This window comes from Ammospiza caudacuta, chromosome 5 (genome assembly GCF_027887145.1).
Source record: "Ammospiza caudacuta isolate bAmmCau1 chromosome 5, bAmmCau1.pri, whole genome shotgun sequence".
In the NCBI taxonomy this organism is placed as follows: Eukaryota; Metazoa; Chordata; class Aves; order Passeriformes; family Passerellidae; genus Ammospiza; species Ammospiza caudacuta.
Genome location: NC_080597.1, coordinates 24,608,196 through 24,629,160, shown reverse-complemented (window position 1 = coordinate 24,629,160; position 20,965 = coordinate 24,608,196). Strand labels below are relative to the sequence as shown.

Sequence of the window (20,965 nt, the reverse complement as noted above, 5' to 3'; positions counted from 1 at the left end):
AACAATAGCACATATCCTTTGTAACTCTGTAACTGAATGTGATGAAGAATAAAACCAATGAGTAATACATCAGAACAGGCATACTAAAGTCTCATTTTTCCCTTCGACCTGAATTCTGAAATTCAAGGTTTGACAAGCAAAAGAAATTATTTTATTCCCCAGTGAAACAGAATTTATGCCCACAGTAGGCTGCTGTAAGCCATCACGTACTGCTATTTTGCCAAAAAGACAAAGATTTAAGTAACAGCCTGCTTGCTTAGCCCAGCAACAGATTGCTTTATCAATGTGCATCAGAAAAGATGTAAGCAAAGGTCAGCTTGTGAAAACTCACAAGAAATAAAATCTAAAAACAACAAAAGAAGAAGATAACAAGAGATGCAGCAGCTTAGAGGAAGAGGGGAACCAGTTTTTAGTCAAAAAACAGGTAATGATCTATGCTGTACAGTTTCCTGGGAAAAAGCTTGGAATGACTGGAAAGCTTATATATCTCTGGATTATGATAGAGCATTACACTACACATGTAGAAAAAATACAAAAATCACTTTAAATTAAACTTAATAGTTTTTAAAATACTTAGGGAGATTAATTATTAGAACTTTGATTACATACCTTGGCCACAGAGATAGAGAGAAGAGCCTGATACTGCAGATGCTGAGTGATGTGTGTCACAGAGTCTGCCACAACCATGCTTCTTCGGTAAAACATATATTCTATTGCCTGAAGTCAATTCCAAAACACATTAGCTCATGTAGCTACCAAAATTGCTGCCTTAGGAATCTGGCTTTATGCTGTGTGACACATCCACACTGCAAATACAGACTCTTTCAATTTTGTAACGTGATGTTACTAGCAGTTACAATTAACCCTTAGAAACCAAGAAAATAAAACTATTTATGAGCATTAAAAAGTTTCAGGACTGATTTAAGTTTTGTTTTTTGGTTTTGGATTTTTTTTCTGTTTTGTTCACCACTGCTTTCTGAAGTTATCATGAAAAGGAGTATCTTCTTTTTGGAAAAACTACCAGGAGAAACATGAAGTGCCACATCTGGGGAGGAACAATCTCCCATACACGAGTATATACCAGGAATCACCCAACTGGAAAGCAGCTTGGAAGGAAAGAACCTGGGGGGTCCTGGTGAACAGCAGGTAGAGTGCAAGGCAGCAATGTGCCCTTGTCCCAAAGAAGGCCAACGGTAGCTTTGGCTCCACTGGACAACACTTTGCTGGCAGCTCGAAGGAGGTGACCCTTCCCCCTGTTCAGCACTCATGAGGCCACATCTGGAGTCCTGGGTCCAGTTCTTGGCTCCTCAGTACAAGAGAGACATGGACACACTGGAGAGAGTCGAGCCAAAGGCCATGAAGGTAATTCACAGACTGGAGCACCTCAAATGTGAGGAAAGGCTGGGAGAGCTGGGACTGTTCAGCCAGAGAAGAAAAGACTTGGAGGGGGATCTTGCCATTGTACATAAATACCTGGAGGGAGGGTGCAAAGAAGATGGAGCCAGGCTCTTGTCAGATGTGCCCAGTGACAGAACAAGGGGCAATGAGCACAAACTGAAACACAGGAGTTTCCCTTTGAACATCAGAAAATACTTTCTTACTATGAGGATAACCAAGCACTGTCACAGTCTGATTGGCCAGAAAGGTTGTGGAGTCTCCACCTTTGCAGATATTCAAAAGTCATCTGGACACAGTTCTGGACAACTGGCTCTACACGTCTCTGCTTGAGAAGGGATAGCTGGACCAATGATCTCCAGAGATACCTTCCAACCTCAAACATTCTGTGACATCAACTAAGGAAGTCAGTTAGAAGCTATGGAAAAAAACCAAACAAACGAACAAACCAACTCAGCCCTAGCCTCCCTAATCTATTCTCTAACCAAACCACTCTCAAACAAGAGGTCATGCATGCAAAAACACTTCTCATCACAATTTTTTTGATATGGGATGTTTGGTCAATGTTCTCTGTATTTCCTACATGAAAGAAGTAATTTTCATCCAGTGACCTACCTTCAGAAGCTCCACAAGTCTGCACAAGGCTTTTACTGAGGTTTTGGTCATAGGTTTTTGCATTGACATGTAAAGATTCATTGTTGTTTTAATGATGTTGCTAAGACTGTATGCATAAAGAAAACCCTAAAAATAAAATGAATACAAGGGGAAGAAAAATTAAAATTCAGTTTTTCCACATGTCAATAAAGTAAGTGCCCTCTGTTCCATTCCATACATGACAGCTAATCTTTGCCTTTGCACAACAGAGAGCCTACCAGTCCACTAATCAAGCCTGGGATACCAAAGCTGAATGAGACCCTTTTATTAGCAGACACCATGAAACTGCCTATGACTCATTAGATCATATATTAACATCTTCTAAAGCCATTCCAATTAAACACAGTTTAGTGAGTCAAATAATCACAGAGCCTCAAAGGTCTAATAGCTTCAGTCTATCGTAAACCAACCCATCAAACAATTTCCATCTCCCTAAGAAATATCCCATCACAAAAACAATCTAAACCTTCCAGATTCTGTGGAACAAATACACTGACAGTATTTAGACAGTTTTACACTTTCTAAATAGAGATGTCCATCCCATAATAAAGATACCAATCATTTCGACATAAATATATGCTAAGCTTTAAAATGTTGATTATATACAACATGACAAACAATTATTAAACTTACTTCAAAGAAGAAGCAGTAACAAAGAAGAAAAAACTAAAAAGGGACTAGGAAAATACAGTAAGTGGTGTGGCAAACTCAATTCAGTATGGAGCAAATTTTTAAGTCCACTGCAACTAATTCAAATGTAAAAAAACACAGATCCTGGTACATGCCTATCTTTAGCTAAAGGAGACTCAAGATCATGCCACTTTCACACACCTATTCTCATCACATTTCTGTCAGAGAGATAGATACTTATAAAAACTAGCAAAAAATAAATTAAGAAATAATTAAGATTACATGCTGTTTGTAGGCAAAAATACCCCAGCTGTCTTGGAAGGTAGTAAGATTCTTACCATGTATCATCACTAGGCAAAGCACAATGAAACAACACAAAACCTTTACTGGGAGTATGTACTGTCCTAGATAAAACTAAATAGACACTGGTTCAGTCCACTGTAAGTACCTCATGACTCAAAAGGAAAGAAATCCAAAACCTTTACTACAGAGAAGGTTAAGCTTTCTTGATTTCCTGTGTCGAGAAAAATCAAAAATTCTAGCTACTGAATATTTAGTCAGATTCCCTCTCCCCACATTCTTTATCAAAAGATCTTTTACAGATTTTCTTGGAAGAGTACTGGACATTAAAAACTTTATAAGAATTCCAAAACTGTGACATTACACACCAGTGATCACAGAGCTCCTGTGATTTCTTTTTATGTTCAACAACTTGCACCAAAACATCAGTTTGCTGCATCACCACATTAAAAGATTGCACACCTGGATGAAGACATTGCAGCGGTTAGAAAGATCTTCAGAAAACTTTGTTGTGCGCTGCTCCTTGGACAAGATAGATTCCATTTTTGTCATCCACGAGCTCACAAAAACATAATATGACTGCATATCTCTGGAGAAGGAAACAGAGAAAGTTGCTCACTTCAAGTAAGAAGATTATGAAGATTTTCTTTTTCTTTCCAAACCTTTCCCTTGCAGGGGAAATATTCTAAACCTTCAGTCCCCAAAATAACTCACCTTCCCTAAAGTATCAGAACCCTATACTCATTTACATTTAAATTCTCTACAGGTAAGGATTAGTTAGTCTGCCAATTATGTCTATACAATGAGTCAAAAATCATCTACTTTTCAAGAGAACACATGGCCCTGTTATCAGTGCATATACCACACTTCCTTAAATTAAAAGACTACATAAAACTGTTAGAAAATGCTTAAACACTAGACAGAAAAGTCCAACACTGGTGCTACTTTTTTTCAACTCAGTTCGAATTTTTGTTGCTTACACACACACACAAACAAATACAATTTGTGATTACATCAATGCCAGACTGGACTGTTTTTAAGTAACATAATTCCACAGAAGTTCATCTGTGTGAATTACACTAGTTTTAATAAATGGTTAAGTAGAGTTAGAGAATTGTGACACTGTAATATAACTTCTTCCAGCAGTTGTAGTAGAAAAGTATTTAGGTCATTGATGCTGGGAACAGTCCAATTATCAAAGGCAGTGCAAGGATTTGTAAACAAGCAAGAAAAAGTTATTTGCACAATTCAAATCAGCAGATGCAAAACCTGGATTTTATTAAAATATTCTCAAAATTGTGTGTAAAAAGTAGGGCAACAAAACTGGGGAAGGAGCATAAGGCCTGCAAGGGAGCTGAGGGTGTTCTCCCTGGAGAGCCAGGGAGACCTCACTGCTCTCTACAACTCCCTGAAAGCAGATTTTTGTGAGGTGGGGTCTGGTCTCTTCTCCCAAGTAACAAATGACAGCCCAAGAGAAAACTGCACAAGAGGAGGTTTAGATTGAAGATTAGGAAAATTTCTTCACCAAATGGGCTATTAAACATTGGAACAGGCTGTCCAGGGAAGGGGTTGGATCACCATTGCTGGAGGTATCTAAAAGATGTGCAGATCTGGGCCCTGGGGACATGGTTTGGTGGTGAACTTGGCACTGCTGAGTTATAACTGGTGATCCTGCAGGCCTTCTCCAAGTTAAATGATTCTATGTTTCTGTGAAATGCATATGAATACCAAGATGTTTTTCTGAACTTCTTCTTAATCTTAAGAGTTGTACCACTGCCCAAGACCAGAAGCAAAGCAGCAGTGCAATTATGCCCTACCTAGGAATTAAAGCCCAGGAAAGAATCAGGGCTGGGAAAAAGTGGGTTGAAAAAGAAAGCAGGGCAGAATTGAAAATAATCTGCCAGAGAATCAGGCACAGAGCTGCTTTTTCCCCCCTTCCCTCCTCTGCCTCCAACTCAGTTCTTCCAGCTTGCTTATTGGAAGACAAAGTGCAAAACCTAAGTTTTTATTGCCATTCCACAGACCCCAGTTTGCACTTTCTTGTTTTGTTCTCAAACATACCAACCTTAGCCCTGTTATCTTCCTATGCAGGACACTTGTTCTTAAGACTAACAGCTAAAAATATTCCATCTCATCTTTAAGCATATTTTAGAAGACAATGAAGTGAGCTACACACTACATGCAGAACACAAAACAAGAGAGGCTTTCTTCAAAAACAGATAATTTCAAAGACCATTAAACAAGCAATAAAAAATTCACAAAGAAAGAAAACCTTGCAAAGAAAGTATCACCAAGCAGAGGAAAGCTCCACTATAAGTCTACTAGCAACTTACCTCCATAAACACATAGAAAGCAGAGAGCCCTAATAGAAAACAAAGCAGCCCAGGTCACTAGACACTAGTTTAAAAAACAAAAGGGAATTTGAAAATATAGAAACAGAAGTAACTGAAACAAATATTTAGAACTGCTAGGAGCATTGCTATTTTGGTGTAATAATACATATTTTTCTGAAAGCATGACATGAAATGCAGTTTAGTTTTGACCAAAATTTTTGTGCCAACCCTAACACACACACACACGCACTGCTGCAGTGAAGTGGAACAAGTGACTAACACCACTGAGAGACACCACAGAACATGCTACTACACTGAATGAAAAAGCCCAAGTCCACGTGCTCAAAAACTATTTGCCAAATAGCATCATGAGGCAGTATTAGGATGCATACTTGGTAAGTGACTGTGCCCTCTGCTGTAGAAAGTTCTCCCTTTGTGTTTTAACTGTATGAATACTTTTCTTGTCCAGTAGTTTGGCAGCAGCTGGAATCTTCTGAATCAGAAAATTGTCAGCAAACCAGATAATGTTAGCTGTTAATGTAATGGCTGGTACCTGGGAAGAAAAAAAACAAAGGAGGGGGAAATACTACCAAGTAGCAATAAACACAATTAAGACAGCTCAGTTTATTTCTGTGTAACTGTTTTCTACAGAGTATTGCATTGATATTAAAAAAGTTCCCCTGGATGTTCACTAAGGACACCATGGGCAAAATTATAACCACTCTCAGTGATTCTAAACAATATTAGAAAATTTAATAATTTCTTCATACCATCCCATATGAAAACATCCCACTCAACTTTGCATTTAGAGGTCTTCCAAAACCAATGTTTCTAGTCACAGTCAAAACCCAAAGCATTTATTCAGCACCAGAGTATTCATAACTCAAAGAGATTCTTGTCTTCAGTGCCATATTAATCTTGAGAAGAAAGATTGCAATAGAAATGGTAAGTTTATTTTACCTTGCTGCTATGTGAGTGCACCAATTTTAGACCATCTTTAAAAGAAAATAGCAGGGGAGTGTTATAAAAGGTGGAAAATTTTTAACTCTGTTTTCAGACATTTTTGTGTTCTTTCTTTTCCCAACACTGTGCTACACTATGTAACTCAGGAAATTATCTACTTCATTACTGAAAGACAAAAGAATAAAGCACTTACCTTCTTACAGACATCCAACAATGACTTATAAAATTTCTTGTCTACAGTCCGAAAAATCTGAAAATGCAATACAAACAGGCCACAGATGCCCACATATTTATCTCTCTGGTCAATTTCTGAAGGTTCACCTGAAAAATACACCCCTGTGAATTTTACTCCCACACAAACAATATAAACAATTTGAGAAACAGTGAAGTTGTCTGTCTGGAAAAGCATGAGCTTGCCTTACCAAGTTTGGCTTCGACATTTGAGAAAGATGTACGAAGAATATGAGCAAATTCTTCAGCAAATGTGCTGTTCTTTGACACAGACACTCCACCATTTACAGAATCAAACTGTTGCTCTATACAGGCCTGAATAAAAAGGGGGGGGGGGGGGGGGAAATATCAATATATCAAGATAATGCCATGAGTTTTGGACCTTGAAAGAATACTGGTTTTCAAGAGAATACTGGAAGAGCACACCGATTTAACACTAACCTAAAGTAAGCCTTAACTTTTTATGACATACATATTCTGAACTATGACATACATATTCTTAACTATGCTTACATTTTTAAATATAAAACCAGAAAATATTAAAACACTCTTACACTTGACATTCCAAACCCCATTTTATTTATTTTCCCATTTCCTTTAAGGAGCATTTTTAAAGAAGCCATTTGATGAGCTAGTGCTAAGAAAATAGTTGCATATTTTTATTATCACATTATAACCTGTTACTAACTGTCCTTTAATCAATATTATCACACAAGTCACTTACAGGATGTGGCTCATGGCCTTGCAGAATAAAATCACACTCTACTGCTGGCAGTTTAAAAAAGCTCCCAAAACCTCATGACAGTCAAAAAATAGAGACACATTCCATAATTTACAAAGAGACTAGAAAAGTCTTTATTAGAACTGCATCTAATATTTTTAATGAATTTTTGTTAGGAAGAGGCATTTGCAGGACAGGAGAGGAAACTTCCTGAATAAATTCCAGTCAAATCGTATTGATGTCTCAAACCTATAATTAAGTCTTTGTACTTAAACAGCATTAGGGAACTACAACATGAAAAATGGATAGCTGGTAGCATTGTCCTTTGAAAGAATAAGCCAAACTGTGCTTAATTATTTACCTACAATTTCCTTTTGAAGGTCGAAACAATTTTTTCCTAATGCCATTTAAGATGTAATGGCACCACCCAAGCAACTGACTCTGCTTTGAACAGGTTCAACAACATTATCATCTGGCCACTATGCCACAACATCCCATTTCAATGTCTATAATATACACTTTTGCAAAGAAATGGGTTCTTGTATGAATTTAATAAAGTTTAATTTAACTACACAGAAAATGTAATGAAATCCTTCTCATCCACCTGTATTGCTGAATGATCCAGGGGTATGTACCACCACAGTGGTCTCTAATGACAGGTCATACTCAACATATTTTAAATTTTAAAGATTATTGTGGAAACTAATTAATTTGCAGCTAAAATAAAGACCTATGCTATGTAAACCTGCTCACTATTATGCGGACAAAGCAGAATTCTGATAATACACAGTCCTAATGCCAAGCTGTCTGTGTTTCTCTAGTTCAGCAAAACAGTCAGCATTCACTGCTATCATTCAAAGCTTGGCACAGTTGAAGCACACGAGAAGTGCAAGAAAGGCTCTGTTGTAAGATCCTTTTTTGTCCCAGGCACAGATCCAAGAGCCAAATTCACACATCACTGTGACTGGAACAAAACCAAAATACAAACAAACTAACCATTCTGAAAAGAGTCTTGCTTTCATGTAAGCTTCCTTTATCATACTGGGGAATATGAAGTTCATTACCTGAAATATCATTCCATCAAGTAACTGGGATTCCAGTTTTAACAGCAGTTTTTCAAATGGCTTTAGCTTATCTTCTTGAATCCCAAACTTAGAAGGGTTATGATGGACAGATTTTAGCAGCCTGTGAGGGGTAGATGTGGAACACACACATGCAGCACACTTAAAACATAGTCACAGTTTTATCATATCCTGCACTATTTTGATAAGACGTTTTAATTCGCCCCTCCTGCCCTTAGCAGCAACCCCAAAATAAAAGAAAAACCACAAAAACAAACAAAAACCAAACCAAACCAAACAAACAAAAAACCCCCACACAAAAATCAAACCAACAAATAAAAAAACCAACCAATCAACCAAAAAGCCAAAAAACCCCCCAAAATACACTCAGACTGTATAAACAATTTGCATTTGAGTAACTACTTGGGTTTTCAAGGACAGAGTTAATATTCCACTAATTCAGCCACCTTTATAATTGCTGACTCTTCAGCTTTTACTTAAGGTACCATCCCTTTTTAAAGCTCTATGCCCATTCCCATGATCAGTATGGACAGGGATAGTCTTAGCTCAGTTCTTTACACAACTAAATTTCTTACTGAATATTCTTGAAATCCCACCAACTATTACGTTATTTGCCAAGATGCCTACCCTGCACTGAAAATGCAACACTCATACTCAAACAGACAAAATATTTACTGGTGCCTTTAGAAGGACACTGTGGGAGCTTAGCCCTGCTCTTCCACAAATTTCTGGAGAGACTACCAAAATCCATGTTCCCACACTGACTTTCTTGGAACACAGACAGATGCATATACTTTTATGGCTTAATTTGTGGAAGTATTTTTCACATCGGAGACACACCTCTTATACATGGTCCAGTGATCTTTCAGTGTGGCATGATTGTCAATTATTTCATCCAGAGTTATCAAGATTGTGAGCAACTCTCCTAGATGCTCATACATTGCCTGTTCGTGAAGGGAAAAAAAAAGAAAGAAAAGGACTGTAATTATTAGAAAGTTTACTGCAGTCATATGAGGCACATAAAATTTCAGTTCCTTTCAATGCATTTTCAGCCAACAAGATATCAGTTAGAGAGTTAAACAGGAGAAATTGTGGCTTAGCAGCTTTAAGATTTGACTTGTAGTGACACAAGAAATATTAAAGGGATGTCTGCACACAAATTAAATTCCTTGATCTATCTTGACACTGAAGACGCAATTTTTTAAATAGTCTATATGCCAAGGCACACATTGCAATAAAGGAGCATGCAAACACTTTGTTGTTAAGATATCTAGAATATGACAGACATGGAGACACCAGGCCTTCCCATACAAAGGTCAGAAAAAGCTGATTAATAAAATAAAACCTTTAAATTGAAAGCCGTTCTCTAAAGTCACTTTCATGCTGTCTTTCTCAGGATTAATCAAGAGCTATATATATTCACATAAGCAAAAGGGTTCCAAATCATTCCCACCTGAAAATGAACTCCAGATGTCTCTATAATTTTAGGTGCATTCCTGTAAATAAAATCAGTATTTTAATGCCTTTTTAATCCTTAGAACAGATCACATTTATCAGTTCTGTATCATGGTGTGTTCTCTGTGTTCTGGGTACATTTTTCTTCATTAACACAGTAACTTCAGGAAACAAAAGAACATCAAAACCTGATGAAAAGTATATACTGTTTGAAATCTGTATGCTCTGATCAAATTTAAAACTTTATTTTTAAAGAGACAGCATGTGACTGGTTGAAACAACCAAGTGTATTCAATGCACAGGTGTGTCAGCAATTCCCACTTTAGTTATGTGAATAGCCTTTACACACCCAGAAAATAAAACCACTTTGTATCTACTCAAGCCATGACCAAGCGACACATCCAACACCACACAGGAAGTCTGCCTTGTGCTGTGGTATAAGTCAAAAATAAAAGCAACAAATAAAACTGAGAAGAATGATGCTATCCTATTGGGGGATGGGGAAACAATTGAGAGTCCTGCAGAGGTATTCAAAGCTAACTCCAACAATCCTGTTCAGAACTAAACCTTCCTCACAGTTTTCAAAGGAGCTAAACCAAACATCCCTTACCAAGCTAAACTTCAGATGTTAAAACCATGGCTGTTCTGTGAAAAATATATGCCAAGATTTACATTTTCAAATTAGACTGTAGAAGTGATTTGATTTTTAAGCTATGTATCAAGAAACAGGAGGAGCCTCTCAAACAGAGCAAGGATAAAAAAATCAGCAATATTTCTCAAATATAAAGACTAAAAATGACAAACACTAACATCCTTGCATCTCACTATATACAAGCACTTATCTTTTCTGAAAGCAAAACAAAACCATTTCCATAACTGTTTATGAAACTTACACAGCAAAGCACTCTATCTCTAGACAACAATATTCCAAAAATGACTATGCCTTAAACAGAACATTAATGTTTTAAACATTTAACTCTACATAGTAACAATACAGCATTTTAGAAAATAATTACTTGTTGCTGGTATACAGAACAGCCAGCTGATGCACTACATTCACCACCACTTCATAACATCGGGTAACAAAGCAAGACAGCTCCTGAAATACAAGAAAACAAAATGCATATAAATGTATAGATCCTCCTCATAGACAAGTTGTCATTACACAAAAAAAACCCCTGAACATACACTACAGAATAGGCAGCCAAAGCTCCAACTACATCCCTAACCCAAGTCAGTGGACAGATTTACAGCAGGATGGAAAATATCCTACTAACAGCTCTGAAAAAGGATCTGGGACTAAGCTAAGAAACTACCAAACACAAGCTTCCAGTACAACTCTGACCCTTTATAGTATTGGTTCAATTTATCAAAGACAGCAACAAGTGACTTGACAACAGATCCCAAGTACTTTCAGGGACAAAATCCAGCAGAGGTTGTGCTTTTTCCCCACTAGATTCAAGAGTCACACTCTGGATGCTGGTAATAGCCAAATTCAAATTAGAAATTACCATAGGAGCTCTTACTGTAAGAGTGATAAGCCAGAGAATATTGCTTTAAAACAAAGAAAGTCAATGTCTTTGAAAGGTTTGCCTGAAGAAGGCAGAACTTAGGCTTGGTTATGTAACACAAAATGAGTAAGAACATGTCAACTCTGACTATGTAAAGAAGCATCTTAATTTCTACAATGGATTTTAACATGGCATTCCTTGAACAACAGGATAAATTAATATGAGTTTCCCTTAACTGCAGTAATATCTGCTCATTAATTTACCTTACAAATCCCATCAGGGAAATGTCAGTGTGTGATGAGTCTAGCCAGTCTGCATGTAGATGGCTTTATAGCAGACAGCTCACACTGGATGAACAGTCAGCCAGCCAGGAGACTAGCTAACAGCTGAATTCTGTCTTCCTCTCCATCAAAAATAGATCCTATTTGGGCTTCTGCCTTCTATTAGTCACCAGTTTTCACAAAACATTACTTCTTAAAATTGTACTGCTCTAACAAGTGCAGCTGAAATAAGCCAACAGAAGAATGAATTAATAGACAGATGAGATCATGTTTCCTGGGGAGGCAGCATTAGCTGCCATTTTAAAATTTCTGGAAAGAAGTCCAGTTCAACAGCACATGTATATTAGCAGCTACATAATACAAAAAAGACTGTAATAAACTAATATTTCAGAGCATTATTTTGATAATGCTTTAAAAAAACTTTCTGACCTAGCAAATTTGAGGCTACTGCATCTAGCTAATCCAGAAAGCCCAGAAGAGCCAAGAAACCAATACATGGTGATTAGCTCTATGAAAGCAACTTTTCACCTTTTTGTTAACTTCATATTTTCACACCACCCCTGGGGATATGCTTATAACACTGACCAGAACAGCATTTCCTAATCTAGGGACGTAGAACACTGAACAGATTTAGGACAATCCAACTGCTGAAAAAGAACAAACTTCATAAGCAAAACAGAGAATGAAGGATGAAACCTACAAAGCTGGTAAGACAAAGAGGTTGGAAAATGAGAAAGAAAACATGAGTGATCCTAACAATTCACTGCACTTCAGCATAGTAAAGGAAGTTGAGAAATTACTTCCTACACAGCATTTGTCTTGTCACGACAATGATTAGTGTCATGCTGCAGAATCAGAACATAAATTTTAACCCTTGGTCAACCAGAATTTATTTAAATATTCTGGAAGCTTCCTCTATATTCTCTACTTCACCACATCTACTCCTTACAAGCAATATTGCATAAAAATAGAAACATTTTTGGGAATGAGACAGTTGCTTAAGTTATACTAAGGACAAAAAACTCCACAATAGACTGAATCCCAAGAGCACAGGTATTCCTCAGAATAAAAACAGATCCTGTTTTCATTGAAAGGAGTGATCTTCCAAAAATGTTTGAAGGAAACATAAGCAATTTTTTTCAGGTACATACTTTGATTTTGTTTTTTTCTACCAGCTAAAAAAAAACCAAATATATAAAACAATCAACCCATTTCCAATGTTCAATAAACACCAGAACTTGCTAACTAAACTCAGTTATCTTTAACTACGGATGAAAGCAACCTCAATTTATCTTCTCCTACTGAAGTATTTTAAAGTAATTTCTAATTCCTTCTCTCATTAGACTTCCAGAGAGAAGTATAAAAAAATCCCCAAACAATGTGTGATACATCAGCTGGTCTGCAGGCAAAACATAGCAACATATCAGATGACTGCTATGCCTTTCAGCAAAATGCAAACGGGATATGGCAGACTGTAAAATATGGCATTTTGCAAGTAAAATTAAGATTATATTGCTGTCAAACAATCAAAACATACTCTACCTGCAAGAAAGAAACAAATCTTCCCATCTGTATTTGGCAATCTCCCTCCACCATGCTGGAATCTGTGGCTTAAAAGAGAAACATTTGTCAACAGTTTCTAAAGCCTGTGTTGTACCTGTTAAACTAACACTGAATCTTGCCCTCCAAGCCATTTATTTGTCATACTAGTAGAGTGCACTATTATAAGTGTATTGATGGAGCCTCAAAACCTCCTAATTTTGCTTTGCTAAGGTGGACTTATTTTTGGAGTTTCTTTTTCATTAAAAACTACATGGTTTATAAATTAGATACAAAGCTGGGAAAAGTCTTCTTCATCTGAAAGAAAAAAAAATAAACCCCATAATTCTTTAAGGGCATATGTATTATGTAACTTCATGTAAATGTTTCTATTTTTAAGAAATTTGCATGAAAATACTAGTTATTTATCTTGCAAGAAACATCCAGATGTTTTTTATGGAGAGAATATACTACATGATTAACTAGAAAGATTTTTTTTTTCCTACATATCCTTCTGCACAAAAGAACAGGCTTACCACCATAGCTTCACAGCATTATCTGTATGACACAGAACACAGAACTACAATAATTACATCAGCCATGCCAAAGTGTTTCAGTCATTTGGAGCGGTTTGAACATCACCTGACAAAATACTGTCTTTTTAATGCGACAACAGATAGATGCTCTAGACTTGAGATTTTTCTTCTGAGTCACTCTGAGCAAGAAGAGCTCACTTAAAATTACAAGTTTACCTAAGAAATGCAGGTCTTCTTGCTACATACAATATATTCTTTTACAGCTGTCAGAGATTAAAGGAGTCTCCATTTTTCTCCAACATGGAGCTCTGGGACAGAATACTAAACATTGCTTTGCTTCCCATTTCCACATTTTATGCAACTTTTAATCTCTTCAGTGTATGTTCCAAAAAACCCTACCCCACTACCTGAAGTTCCTAGACTAGTCCTAGCCACTGCAATGACAAGATGGGGCAAAAAGTTCTCTTTACATAGATAGAAAAAGCCAGCATAGTATTGGTTTAAATTTCAACCATCCTTGAGCAAGTAACTTTGCCAGTTGTTTAAAGTAAGCAAGCTTGCTGTTATCAAAGAAAATGCTACAAGTAGGGATATGGAAATAAGGAACATAATTACTGCATTCCTACTTAATCCTCAGAAGGCTGACCTCTCAGTTCCTGACATTTCCAAGCATTCTCTGCACAATACCCATCAGGAACAAATTGCTGCTGTAATATAATAATCTGCTATACTCTGGTTTTTTCACACTAGAGACATGGAAAATTCTGAAGGATCTCCTAGTACCATTTTGGCAGCATATGACTCTAAAATATTTAAAACCATATCTGATAAGACACGTAAGTCTGCTAAGAAAAAAGGGAAAACAACCAAACACACACACCCCCCAAAAAACCTCCCACATAACAAGCTAACAAATCCCCCACTTTTCTATGCTCCTTAAGCACAACAGTTATCTTATATAGCACTTAAAACAATTATAAACAGCCCCAAGCTCAAAGATTTCACATTCCCTGATATTTCTGATGTCTCGTATGACAAAGATCTGTGCTTATTCCCACACTAGTACCCCAAGTCATTCAGGAGTTACCAGTTTTAACTCCAAGGCAAAAAACTGTCACCTACAGCAGTGTCTCACCATTTGTGAACTGACTTATGATGACTTGGGCCCCCTCTTATGACATGGTCTGAACATGTAGTATGAGTTACCTGCACTGAAAGGGAAGGTGATATCAACATACTCCAACTTGTCTTGGAATACCAATTGCATAAGTGAAGAGGCCAGGGCTTGGGCCAAGTTATTTATTAATGGTTTCATTGTTTTACTTCAGTTAAATCACAGATTTACTGTTTAACTACAACCGATGTCAAATGTAGCTCCAAAAGGAAGTAAGTTGGTTTAGGATGTGTTTACATGTGAAAAACATGTTTTCAGTGCCATACCTTGCAAAATAGCTGCTACAGCAGACAAGCTCTATGTAGGGAGCTCACACTCCCTACTTCCCATGTAAACAAGGCTGCAACAAAATTTCCTGTTCGTGTAACAACACATACTGCAGGGCTTTACAGAGAAACCTTATCTTAAGCTAACTCAGGATAGCTACAAGACACTAACATATATCCCTATAGGCTCAAAGTTCTCTATTTGGTGGCATCACAGAGAAAGCATATATCTGTATAATAAAATTACAGTAATTGTAGCATTTAATATAACCTGAAGCAATAATATAAAACTACACACGTTTACAGAAAAAGAAGCTACTTACCTCCTTCTCCATAAAACAGGAGGCCATTATAAAATTTAGTTTCTGCCTAACAACAAAAGCAGAAATTTGGTTTTTAATAAATAGGATATATGTAATCAAGCTACAAAATTATTTAGACATGTCTTGTTTCTTTATTGTTAAAAATAAATGCATATATCAGCAGCATGCCAAACTGCAAAACTTTTCATATATAATAATAAAAGTCAGTTGAATTTACCTCATATTTTAACTTCTTGATTTCACAGCAAAGAGCAGCATACACTGTAATAACTTTGTTTAGAACCTAGACTCAAAATGAGGAAAAAAATCACACAGATTACAAACAAGTTCACATTTAGAGGGCTTGGACTGAGGTTGAATAACTTTTTTTCCCTTTAAGCATAAAGTGCTTACCTTGTTTTCTGTCTTTATGAGCTCCAGTAGGGAGGACTGTTCATATGGCAAAAGCTAGAATTAAAAAAAAGCAAACAAAAAACCACAAAACAACCAAACAGAAACAAAAAATCAACAACTTTAAATAAACATTAGTCAAAAATACATTCATCCAACTAGGCAAGTATTCCCTCCAGTTTAATCTCAAATAGGGTCAGTAATAAGAGAGCCACAATTGCTCTCTTATTGACTGCCAGCCTGCACTGGAGGAGCCCTTCACTCTTCATGTTCATATGGAAATACCTTTCCTTTCACTTTAGGCAGACAGACAAATACCAAGGTATATTATATAGCATTTTCAACAATTTACTTACAAAACTTGTAAAGCAAAAGCACAATCATTATGGCATATGTAGGAGAAAAACAGCTCAGGAAAACTAAAACATTATTAAATTCCAAATGCTGGAAACAGGAAGCAGAAAGTACACCTGTGCGCAGGCACTGGCAATTTGTACTTAAGTCAGCCTGATTTTGACTAATCCATAAACATGCAGTACTGTGCAGTACTATACATAATTTATTCAAATTATTCAGACAGATGACTGCTTGAGAGTGCGTCTTCAGCACAGACAAGTTTCATATGGCAACAAAAGTGCTTTTAAATTATGTCTGCAAATTCAGTGAAGAGGAAAAGCTAATGCTCCACAGAGGAGACCAAGAAAACAGCCAATACTGCACCAAGGCCATTAGGCCCCCAGATAAAAACACTAACAGTCACAGGGAAGACATCTGCTGCAACCAGCCTTCCCAACACATGAAGAATTAGAAATTCATTCAACTTCAGGTAGTAACCATAGGACTAGAAACTAATCATGTGAAAGCTTCTTCCCATATGATATGCACCAATTTATTAATTATTTGATAATTAAACTAGTACTGGATAGTTTTCTCAAAGACACAAGTCAAAATTTTAAGAGCAAAAATGCATCAAGCTTTTACTTAGGAGGTTTTGAAGGAAAGGACAAACTAGGAAAGTAACAGATGCAATGTATATTAAATATATGAAGACCTTTAAAGCAATGGGATCAAGACTGAAGTCCCAAACATCTCCAACAGAGTCATCCAAAGCATCTTCAATTCTTTTCAGCTGAGATGTATATTCCTCAAGAAATTTTCCGTAGCTCTTCAACTGCACTTCAGCATGAATTTCTGAGAATTGATAACATCATACAGTTTTACAGACAATTCAATAAACTGCAATTTCAAAAAATGTTATTAAAAACATTCAATATCTTGCTATTTAACTTTAGTCCTGTATTCTTCTTTTTGCTGTGGCATTTTTCTTTAATAAAATGCAGATTTAATGCAAAGTTCTTATTTGTTTAAAAACAATCCTATAACTTAGTGTTGGTTTAAAAGAAATTCAAATACTACTTGAAGAGTTTCGAACATCTAAGCAGTATGCAGAAAATTATTTTTTTTCAAGGTACGTGTATTGTTACTACTAAGACCTTAATAATCACATAAGGTGCTGAGCAAAGAAACTACTGTGGAAATTGCAGCACAGCAGGTGACCCTACCCATCAGCTGAACCAGTACAAATGCAATTATATAAGAACTTTGAGGCAATGGGTCTAATCACTTCAGCCTGAGTGGCAGTTGAATTTCCAGCAATCCACTTTCCATTTCTCCCTGGTATCTCTCAGTGAGTTATTTGACCATTACACGGAAAGCTTATGGCTTTTAGTAATTTCCTCACACTTTCAAATTCACTCTTCTCAGGCAGAATTTTTCTTCTGCTGGGCATTGAAATGCATAGCTATCCTGTTAGTGTCAGGGGCAAGTAGGTTCAAAGGGACAAACAGGTTCAAAGGCTAACATTCAGCTGGTCAAACAAAAGCAACAGCGGTCTTAAGTAGCAAAGTAAATCGAAAGGCAATTGGTGCAAAACAGTTTCATGCTCTCTATCCTGATCTTTTTTATTTCCCATATTAACACTCTTCCCCAAATTATACATAATTGCTGACTTAGCTGCACAATCTGAACGACAGAGTAAATGTTCAAGGCTCCTACACTCAGGAAGTACAATCTTTTTTCATGTGAAAACTAAAGCGCCTTTCCCATCACTAGATAACAAATCTAACAGCTTGTGATCATCTGCTATTCATTGAAAATAGGATTATCTAAAAAAAGTTAGAGAATGAAGGTCAACTGGACAACTGAACTTTTCTTACACAAGAATTCAGCTGTCACGTAGCTTTATAGGTGCCCTTTTTGCATTTCAGCAAGTGGACTTGCCTAGAAGTTAAAAATAATATATTCTTTTATTCTGCATGTTCAACCTCTTAGTCATTGTCTTTGCAAACAACTGAGCCAAATGGTAGCTGATTTCTACTTCAGTGGGAGAGCACTGCTGAATCAATCATCATTGAAACATTTTTTGCAGAAACAAAAATATCTGAGAAACTGCACCAGCCAGAAAAGGAAGAATGAATAAAGACAAATTGATAAGGAAAAGATGAAAAGGACTACGCGTAGGGAGGTTGAGACTGAGAAGGAGAAATGACTGCAGTGAAGACTGAATTAATTTTAAGATAGTACTTTGAAAGTAGCAGCAATGCCAACCATAAAGGCATGCAGACTGCAAAGCCTACCCAAGGAGCACAGAACACTCCCCCACAATAATGGCATTAGCGCCGTTCAGTCCTAGCAGTACCTGCAGCCTAGACAGAGCACAGGCATTGACAAGATCAGGAGAATGAATTTCATGTAGGAGAAGTGAGTAAAACACTCTCCATCAGCAGCACTCCAAGCACTGATGTGTAGCCCTTAAGTTGTATCATTGTACAATTCTATTCCATCAAGTTCATCTCATCCTTCAGGTTCTTTCCAGTGCATATTCTGCAGGCTCTGCTGCAGCAAACCAGTAAAACACTGATAGATCCACAGCCCCGTTGAATGGATTTTAACCAGCCATCATGTCAGCTTCAGTGCTTTACTGCTACAAAATCCAGAGTAGGGGAGACATTAAAGAGGTATGCTCTGGTACTTTCCCCATCACATCTCCTCCCTTCACACAAAAGACAAACTGACAACAAAAAACCAGACAGGCACTGGGGCTTTAAAGGAAGAACAGAAAAAACTTCAAAGTCATACAAGAGTAGGAAATTGGCATTGCTGTTTAAATCAGTTTCTATGAAACAAAAACACTGAGCATTTCTCAAACAAAATCTCACAACAGCACTCTGCTAGAAATTCACTGACTGTCACCCTTCCAGCAGACAAATGATGGATTTGAGCAACAGTATACTCATGAAATACTTCCAAATACTTAATTATTGACAGCCATCAATTTGCTACCTATAAAATAAGACACAGGAATAATTTCTCACTTTCTTAGTGAGACAAGAGAGTGGAAGCTCTTAGCTAGCCAGAGATAGGCAGTTCCACAGGTAAAAAATTACCTGGGAGATAAGAGAAGCTTTCTAAGATGCAGAACATTTTTCCTAAATAAACTGACTCACACAGAGGAAGAAAATGAAATCATAGAAAGCAAATATCATCCTTTTCTTCAGAGCAGCATACATGCTTGATAAGGTCTAATGTGTTTACAAGAAAGTTTGATTTAGTTTCCCCTCAGGTGATAAAACTAAAGCATTATAGTTGGAACAGTGCAAGAGATCAACTCAGCAGCAGATGCCTCAATCTTAACTTCTTCCAAAATCAGCAATATCAATATTCAATGAAGTCACTGGCAGTAAGATTTGCAAGCGTCATAGCCATGCACATCTAGGACAGAGATCTTACAAACTAGACTTATCTTATGTTCTCAGTTGAGAAAGTTGTAATTGCTAAATGTTAGCAATGCAAAGCAAAAGTAGACAACAAGAACAAAAAATGCCTTTCAAGTCACACGATTATTCTTTGGCTTTTCTCTAGAACACTGTGTGCTGCTCTGGATGGAAGATCAGCCTGTTTCTTCACCCTTGAGATGGTGATAACAGGGCATATTAAGTCATGTAAATTTTTTGGAGTTTCATTTCAAGTCCTAGTCAAACTAGCGGAGAGCTGGCATTTTGAGTAAAAGCTACATTTTCCTTTCCACAGCTAGAGAATTGATAAAAAGCTCTGCTCAGGACAGCCTGTTTCCACTGAAACCGGACTATCCGAACATGACATAAATAGTATCATCCCCTGGGATAACATTATATGTGAAACAGTTGGTCCACGAGTGACATATTTCCACAGCAACACCTGGTATAATTAACTTGGCACAGTTCAATTTACAGCGTGTATTACAGTGTGACAACCATATAAATTCCCTGTTTAGAAACTAGGTCACCTCCACAGGCTGAATAAAACGTGTATTTTGACGGGCATACGAATCCACCGTGAAAGACTTCGGCATCGCTTAGAAGATCTAATTCAATTCTATTTTAAAGGTGAAACTACAAATGACCGCCCACCTCCCGTGACAGAGAGCCTTTACCAATGAAAGCTGAATACAACTAACTGCTCACAACATATCTTGATGTGACTTCTCTGAATAACCAAGGAAGCCACTGCAAAAATTTGTGAGCCACAAGAAATGACCGGGAAGGAAAGAAACACCGTTCCCACGACAAGCCCCGTCAGTGCGAGAAAAGACAGGGCGGCACAAAGCAGCCTAACCCTCCCCGCCGCACGGGGGGCACCGCAGACGACTCCCCCGAGGGAGCAAAGGATGAAGGGCTGTAAAAGCTACTCCCCCCACCCTAAAACAACCTCGACAGCTACGGAGAAGGTAGTGAGAGCAAAGAAGGTCACGGCGGCCGCCCACTACTGCAGGCCGGGCCGCAGGGGGACCAGCACTGGGCTGGGGGCGGGGGCGCGGGGCAGAGTCCGCGGGGCGGGGAGAGCGACCCCGCTCAGCTCCCGCGACTGCTTCCTCCTCCGTCCCCCCCTCCCTTCCGTTCCCGGCGGAGATGCAGCGGGGCGGTTCAGGGGGAGCAGGCTCTGCTCAGCCCGCGCCTCCCCCCGCTCCGAGGTGGCTCCGAGGCGGCTCCCGCCGCACTCCGCCGGCCCGGCCCCGCCCGGCCCGCCCTCCGCGGGTGCTCACTCTGCGAGCCGTCGTCGAGGCGGTCGAACTCCCAGTCCGGGGACAGGGTCTCCAGCGCCATCGCCGCCGATCCAGGCAGCGGCCGCCCGGCCGCCCCTGAC

General features: G+C 38.0%; 1 protein-coding gene across 2 annotated transcripts in view; it reads right to left on the bottom strand.

The window, feature by feature from the left end:
• The window catches only part of WASHC4 (WASH complex subunit 4), a 39,341-nt gene extending 18,376 nt beyond the window's left edge, over positions 1-20,965 (bottom strand). For both annotated transcript variants that reach the window (XM_058806005.1, XM_058806006.1), the window contains exons 1-16: positions 20,865-20,965; positions 16,836-16,975; positions 15,788-15,841; positions 15,612-15,677; positions 15,395-15,440; positions 13,099-13,166; positions 10,781-10,863; positions 9,763-9,805; positions 9,150-9,253; positions 8,292-8,412; positions 6,698-6,821; positions 6,469-6,596; positions 5,705-5,865; positions 3,442-3,568; positions 2,011-2,136; positions 610-717 (exon numbers count right to left, since the gene is read on the bottom strand). In XM_058806005.1, coding sequence (XP_058661988.1) covers positions 610-717; positions 2,011-2,136; positions 3,442-3,568; positions 5,705-5,865; positions 6,469-6,596; positions 6,698-6,821; positions 8,292-8,412; positions 9,150-9,253; positions 9,763-9,805; positions 10,781-10,863; positions 13,099-13,166; positions 15,395-15,440; positions 15,612-15,677; positions 15,788-15,841; positions 16,836-16,975; positions 20,865-20,925 — 1,560 coding nt within the window. In that variant the 5' untranslated portion in view covers positions 20,926-20,965. The remainder of the gene's footprint in view (positions 1-609; positions 718-2,010; positions 2,137-3,441; positions 3,569-5,704; positions 5,866-6,468; positions 6,597-6,697; positions 6,822-8,291; positions 8,413-9,149; positions 9,254-9,762; positions 9,806-10,780; positions 10,864-13,098; positions 13,167-15,394; positions 15,441-15,611; positions 15,678-15,787; positions 15,842-16,835; positions 16,976-20,864) is intronic.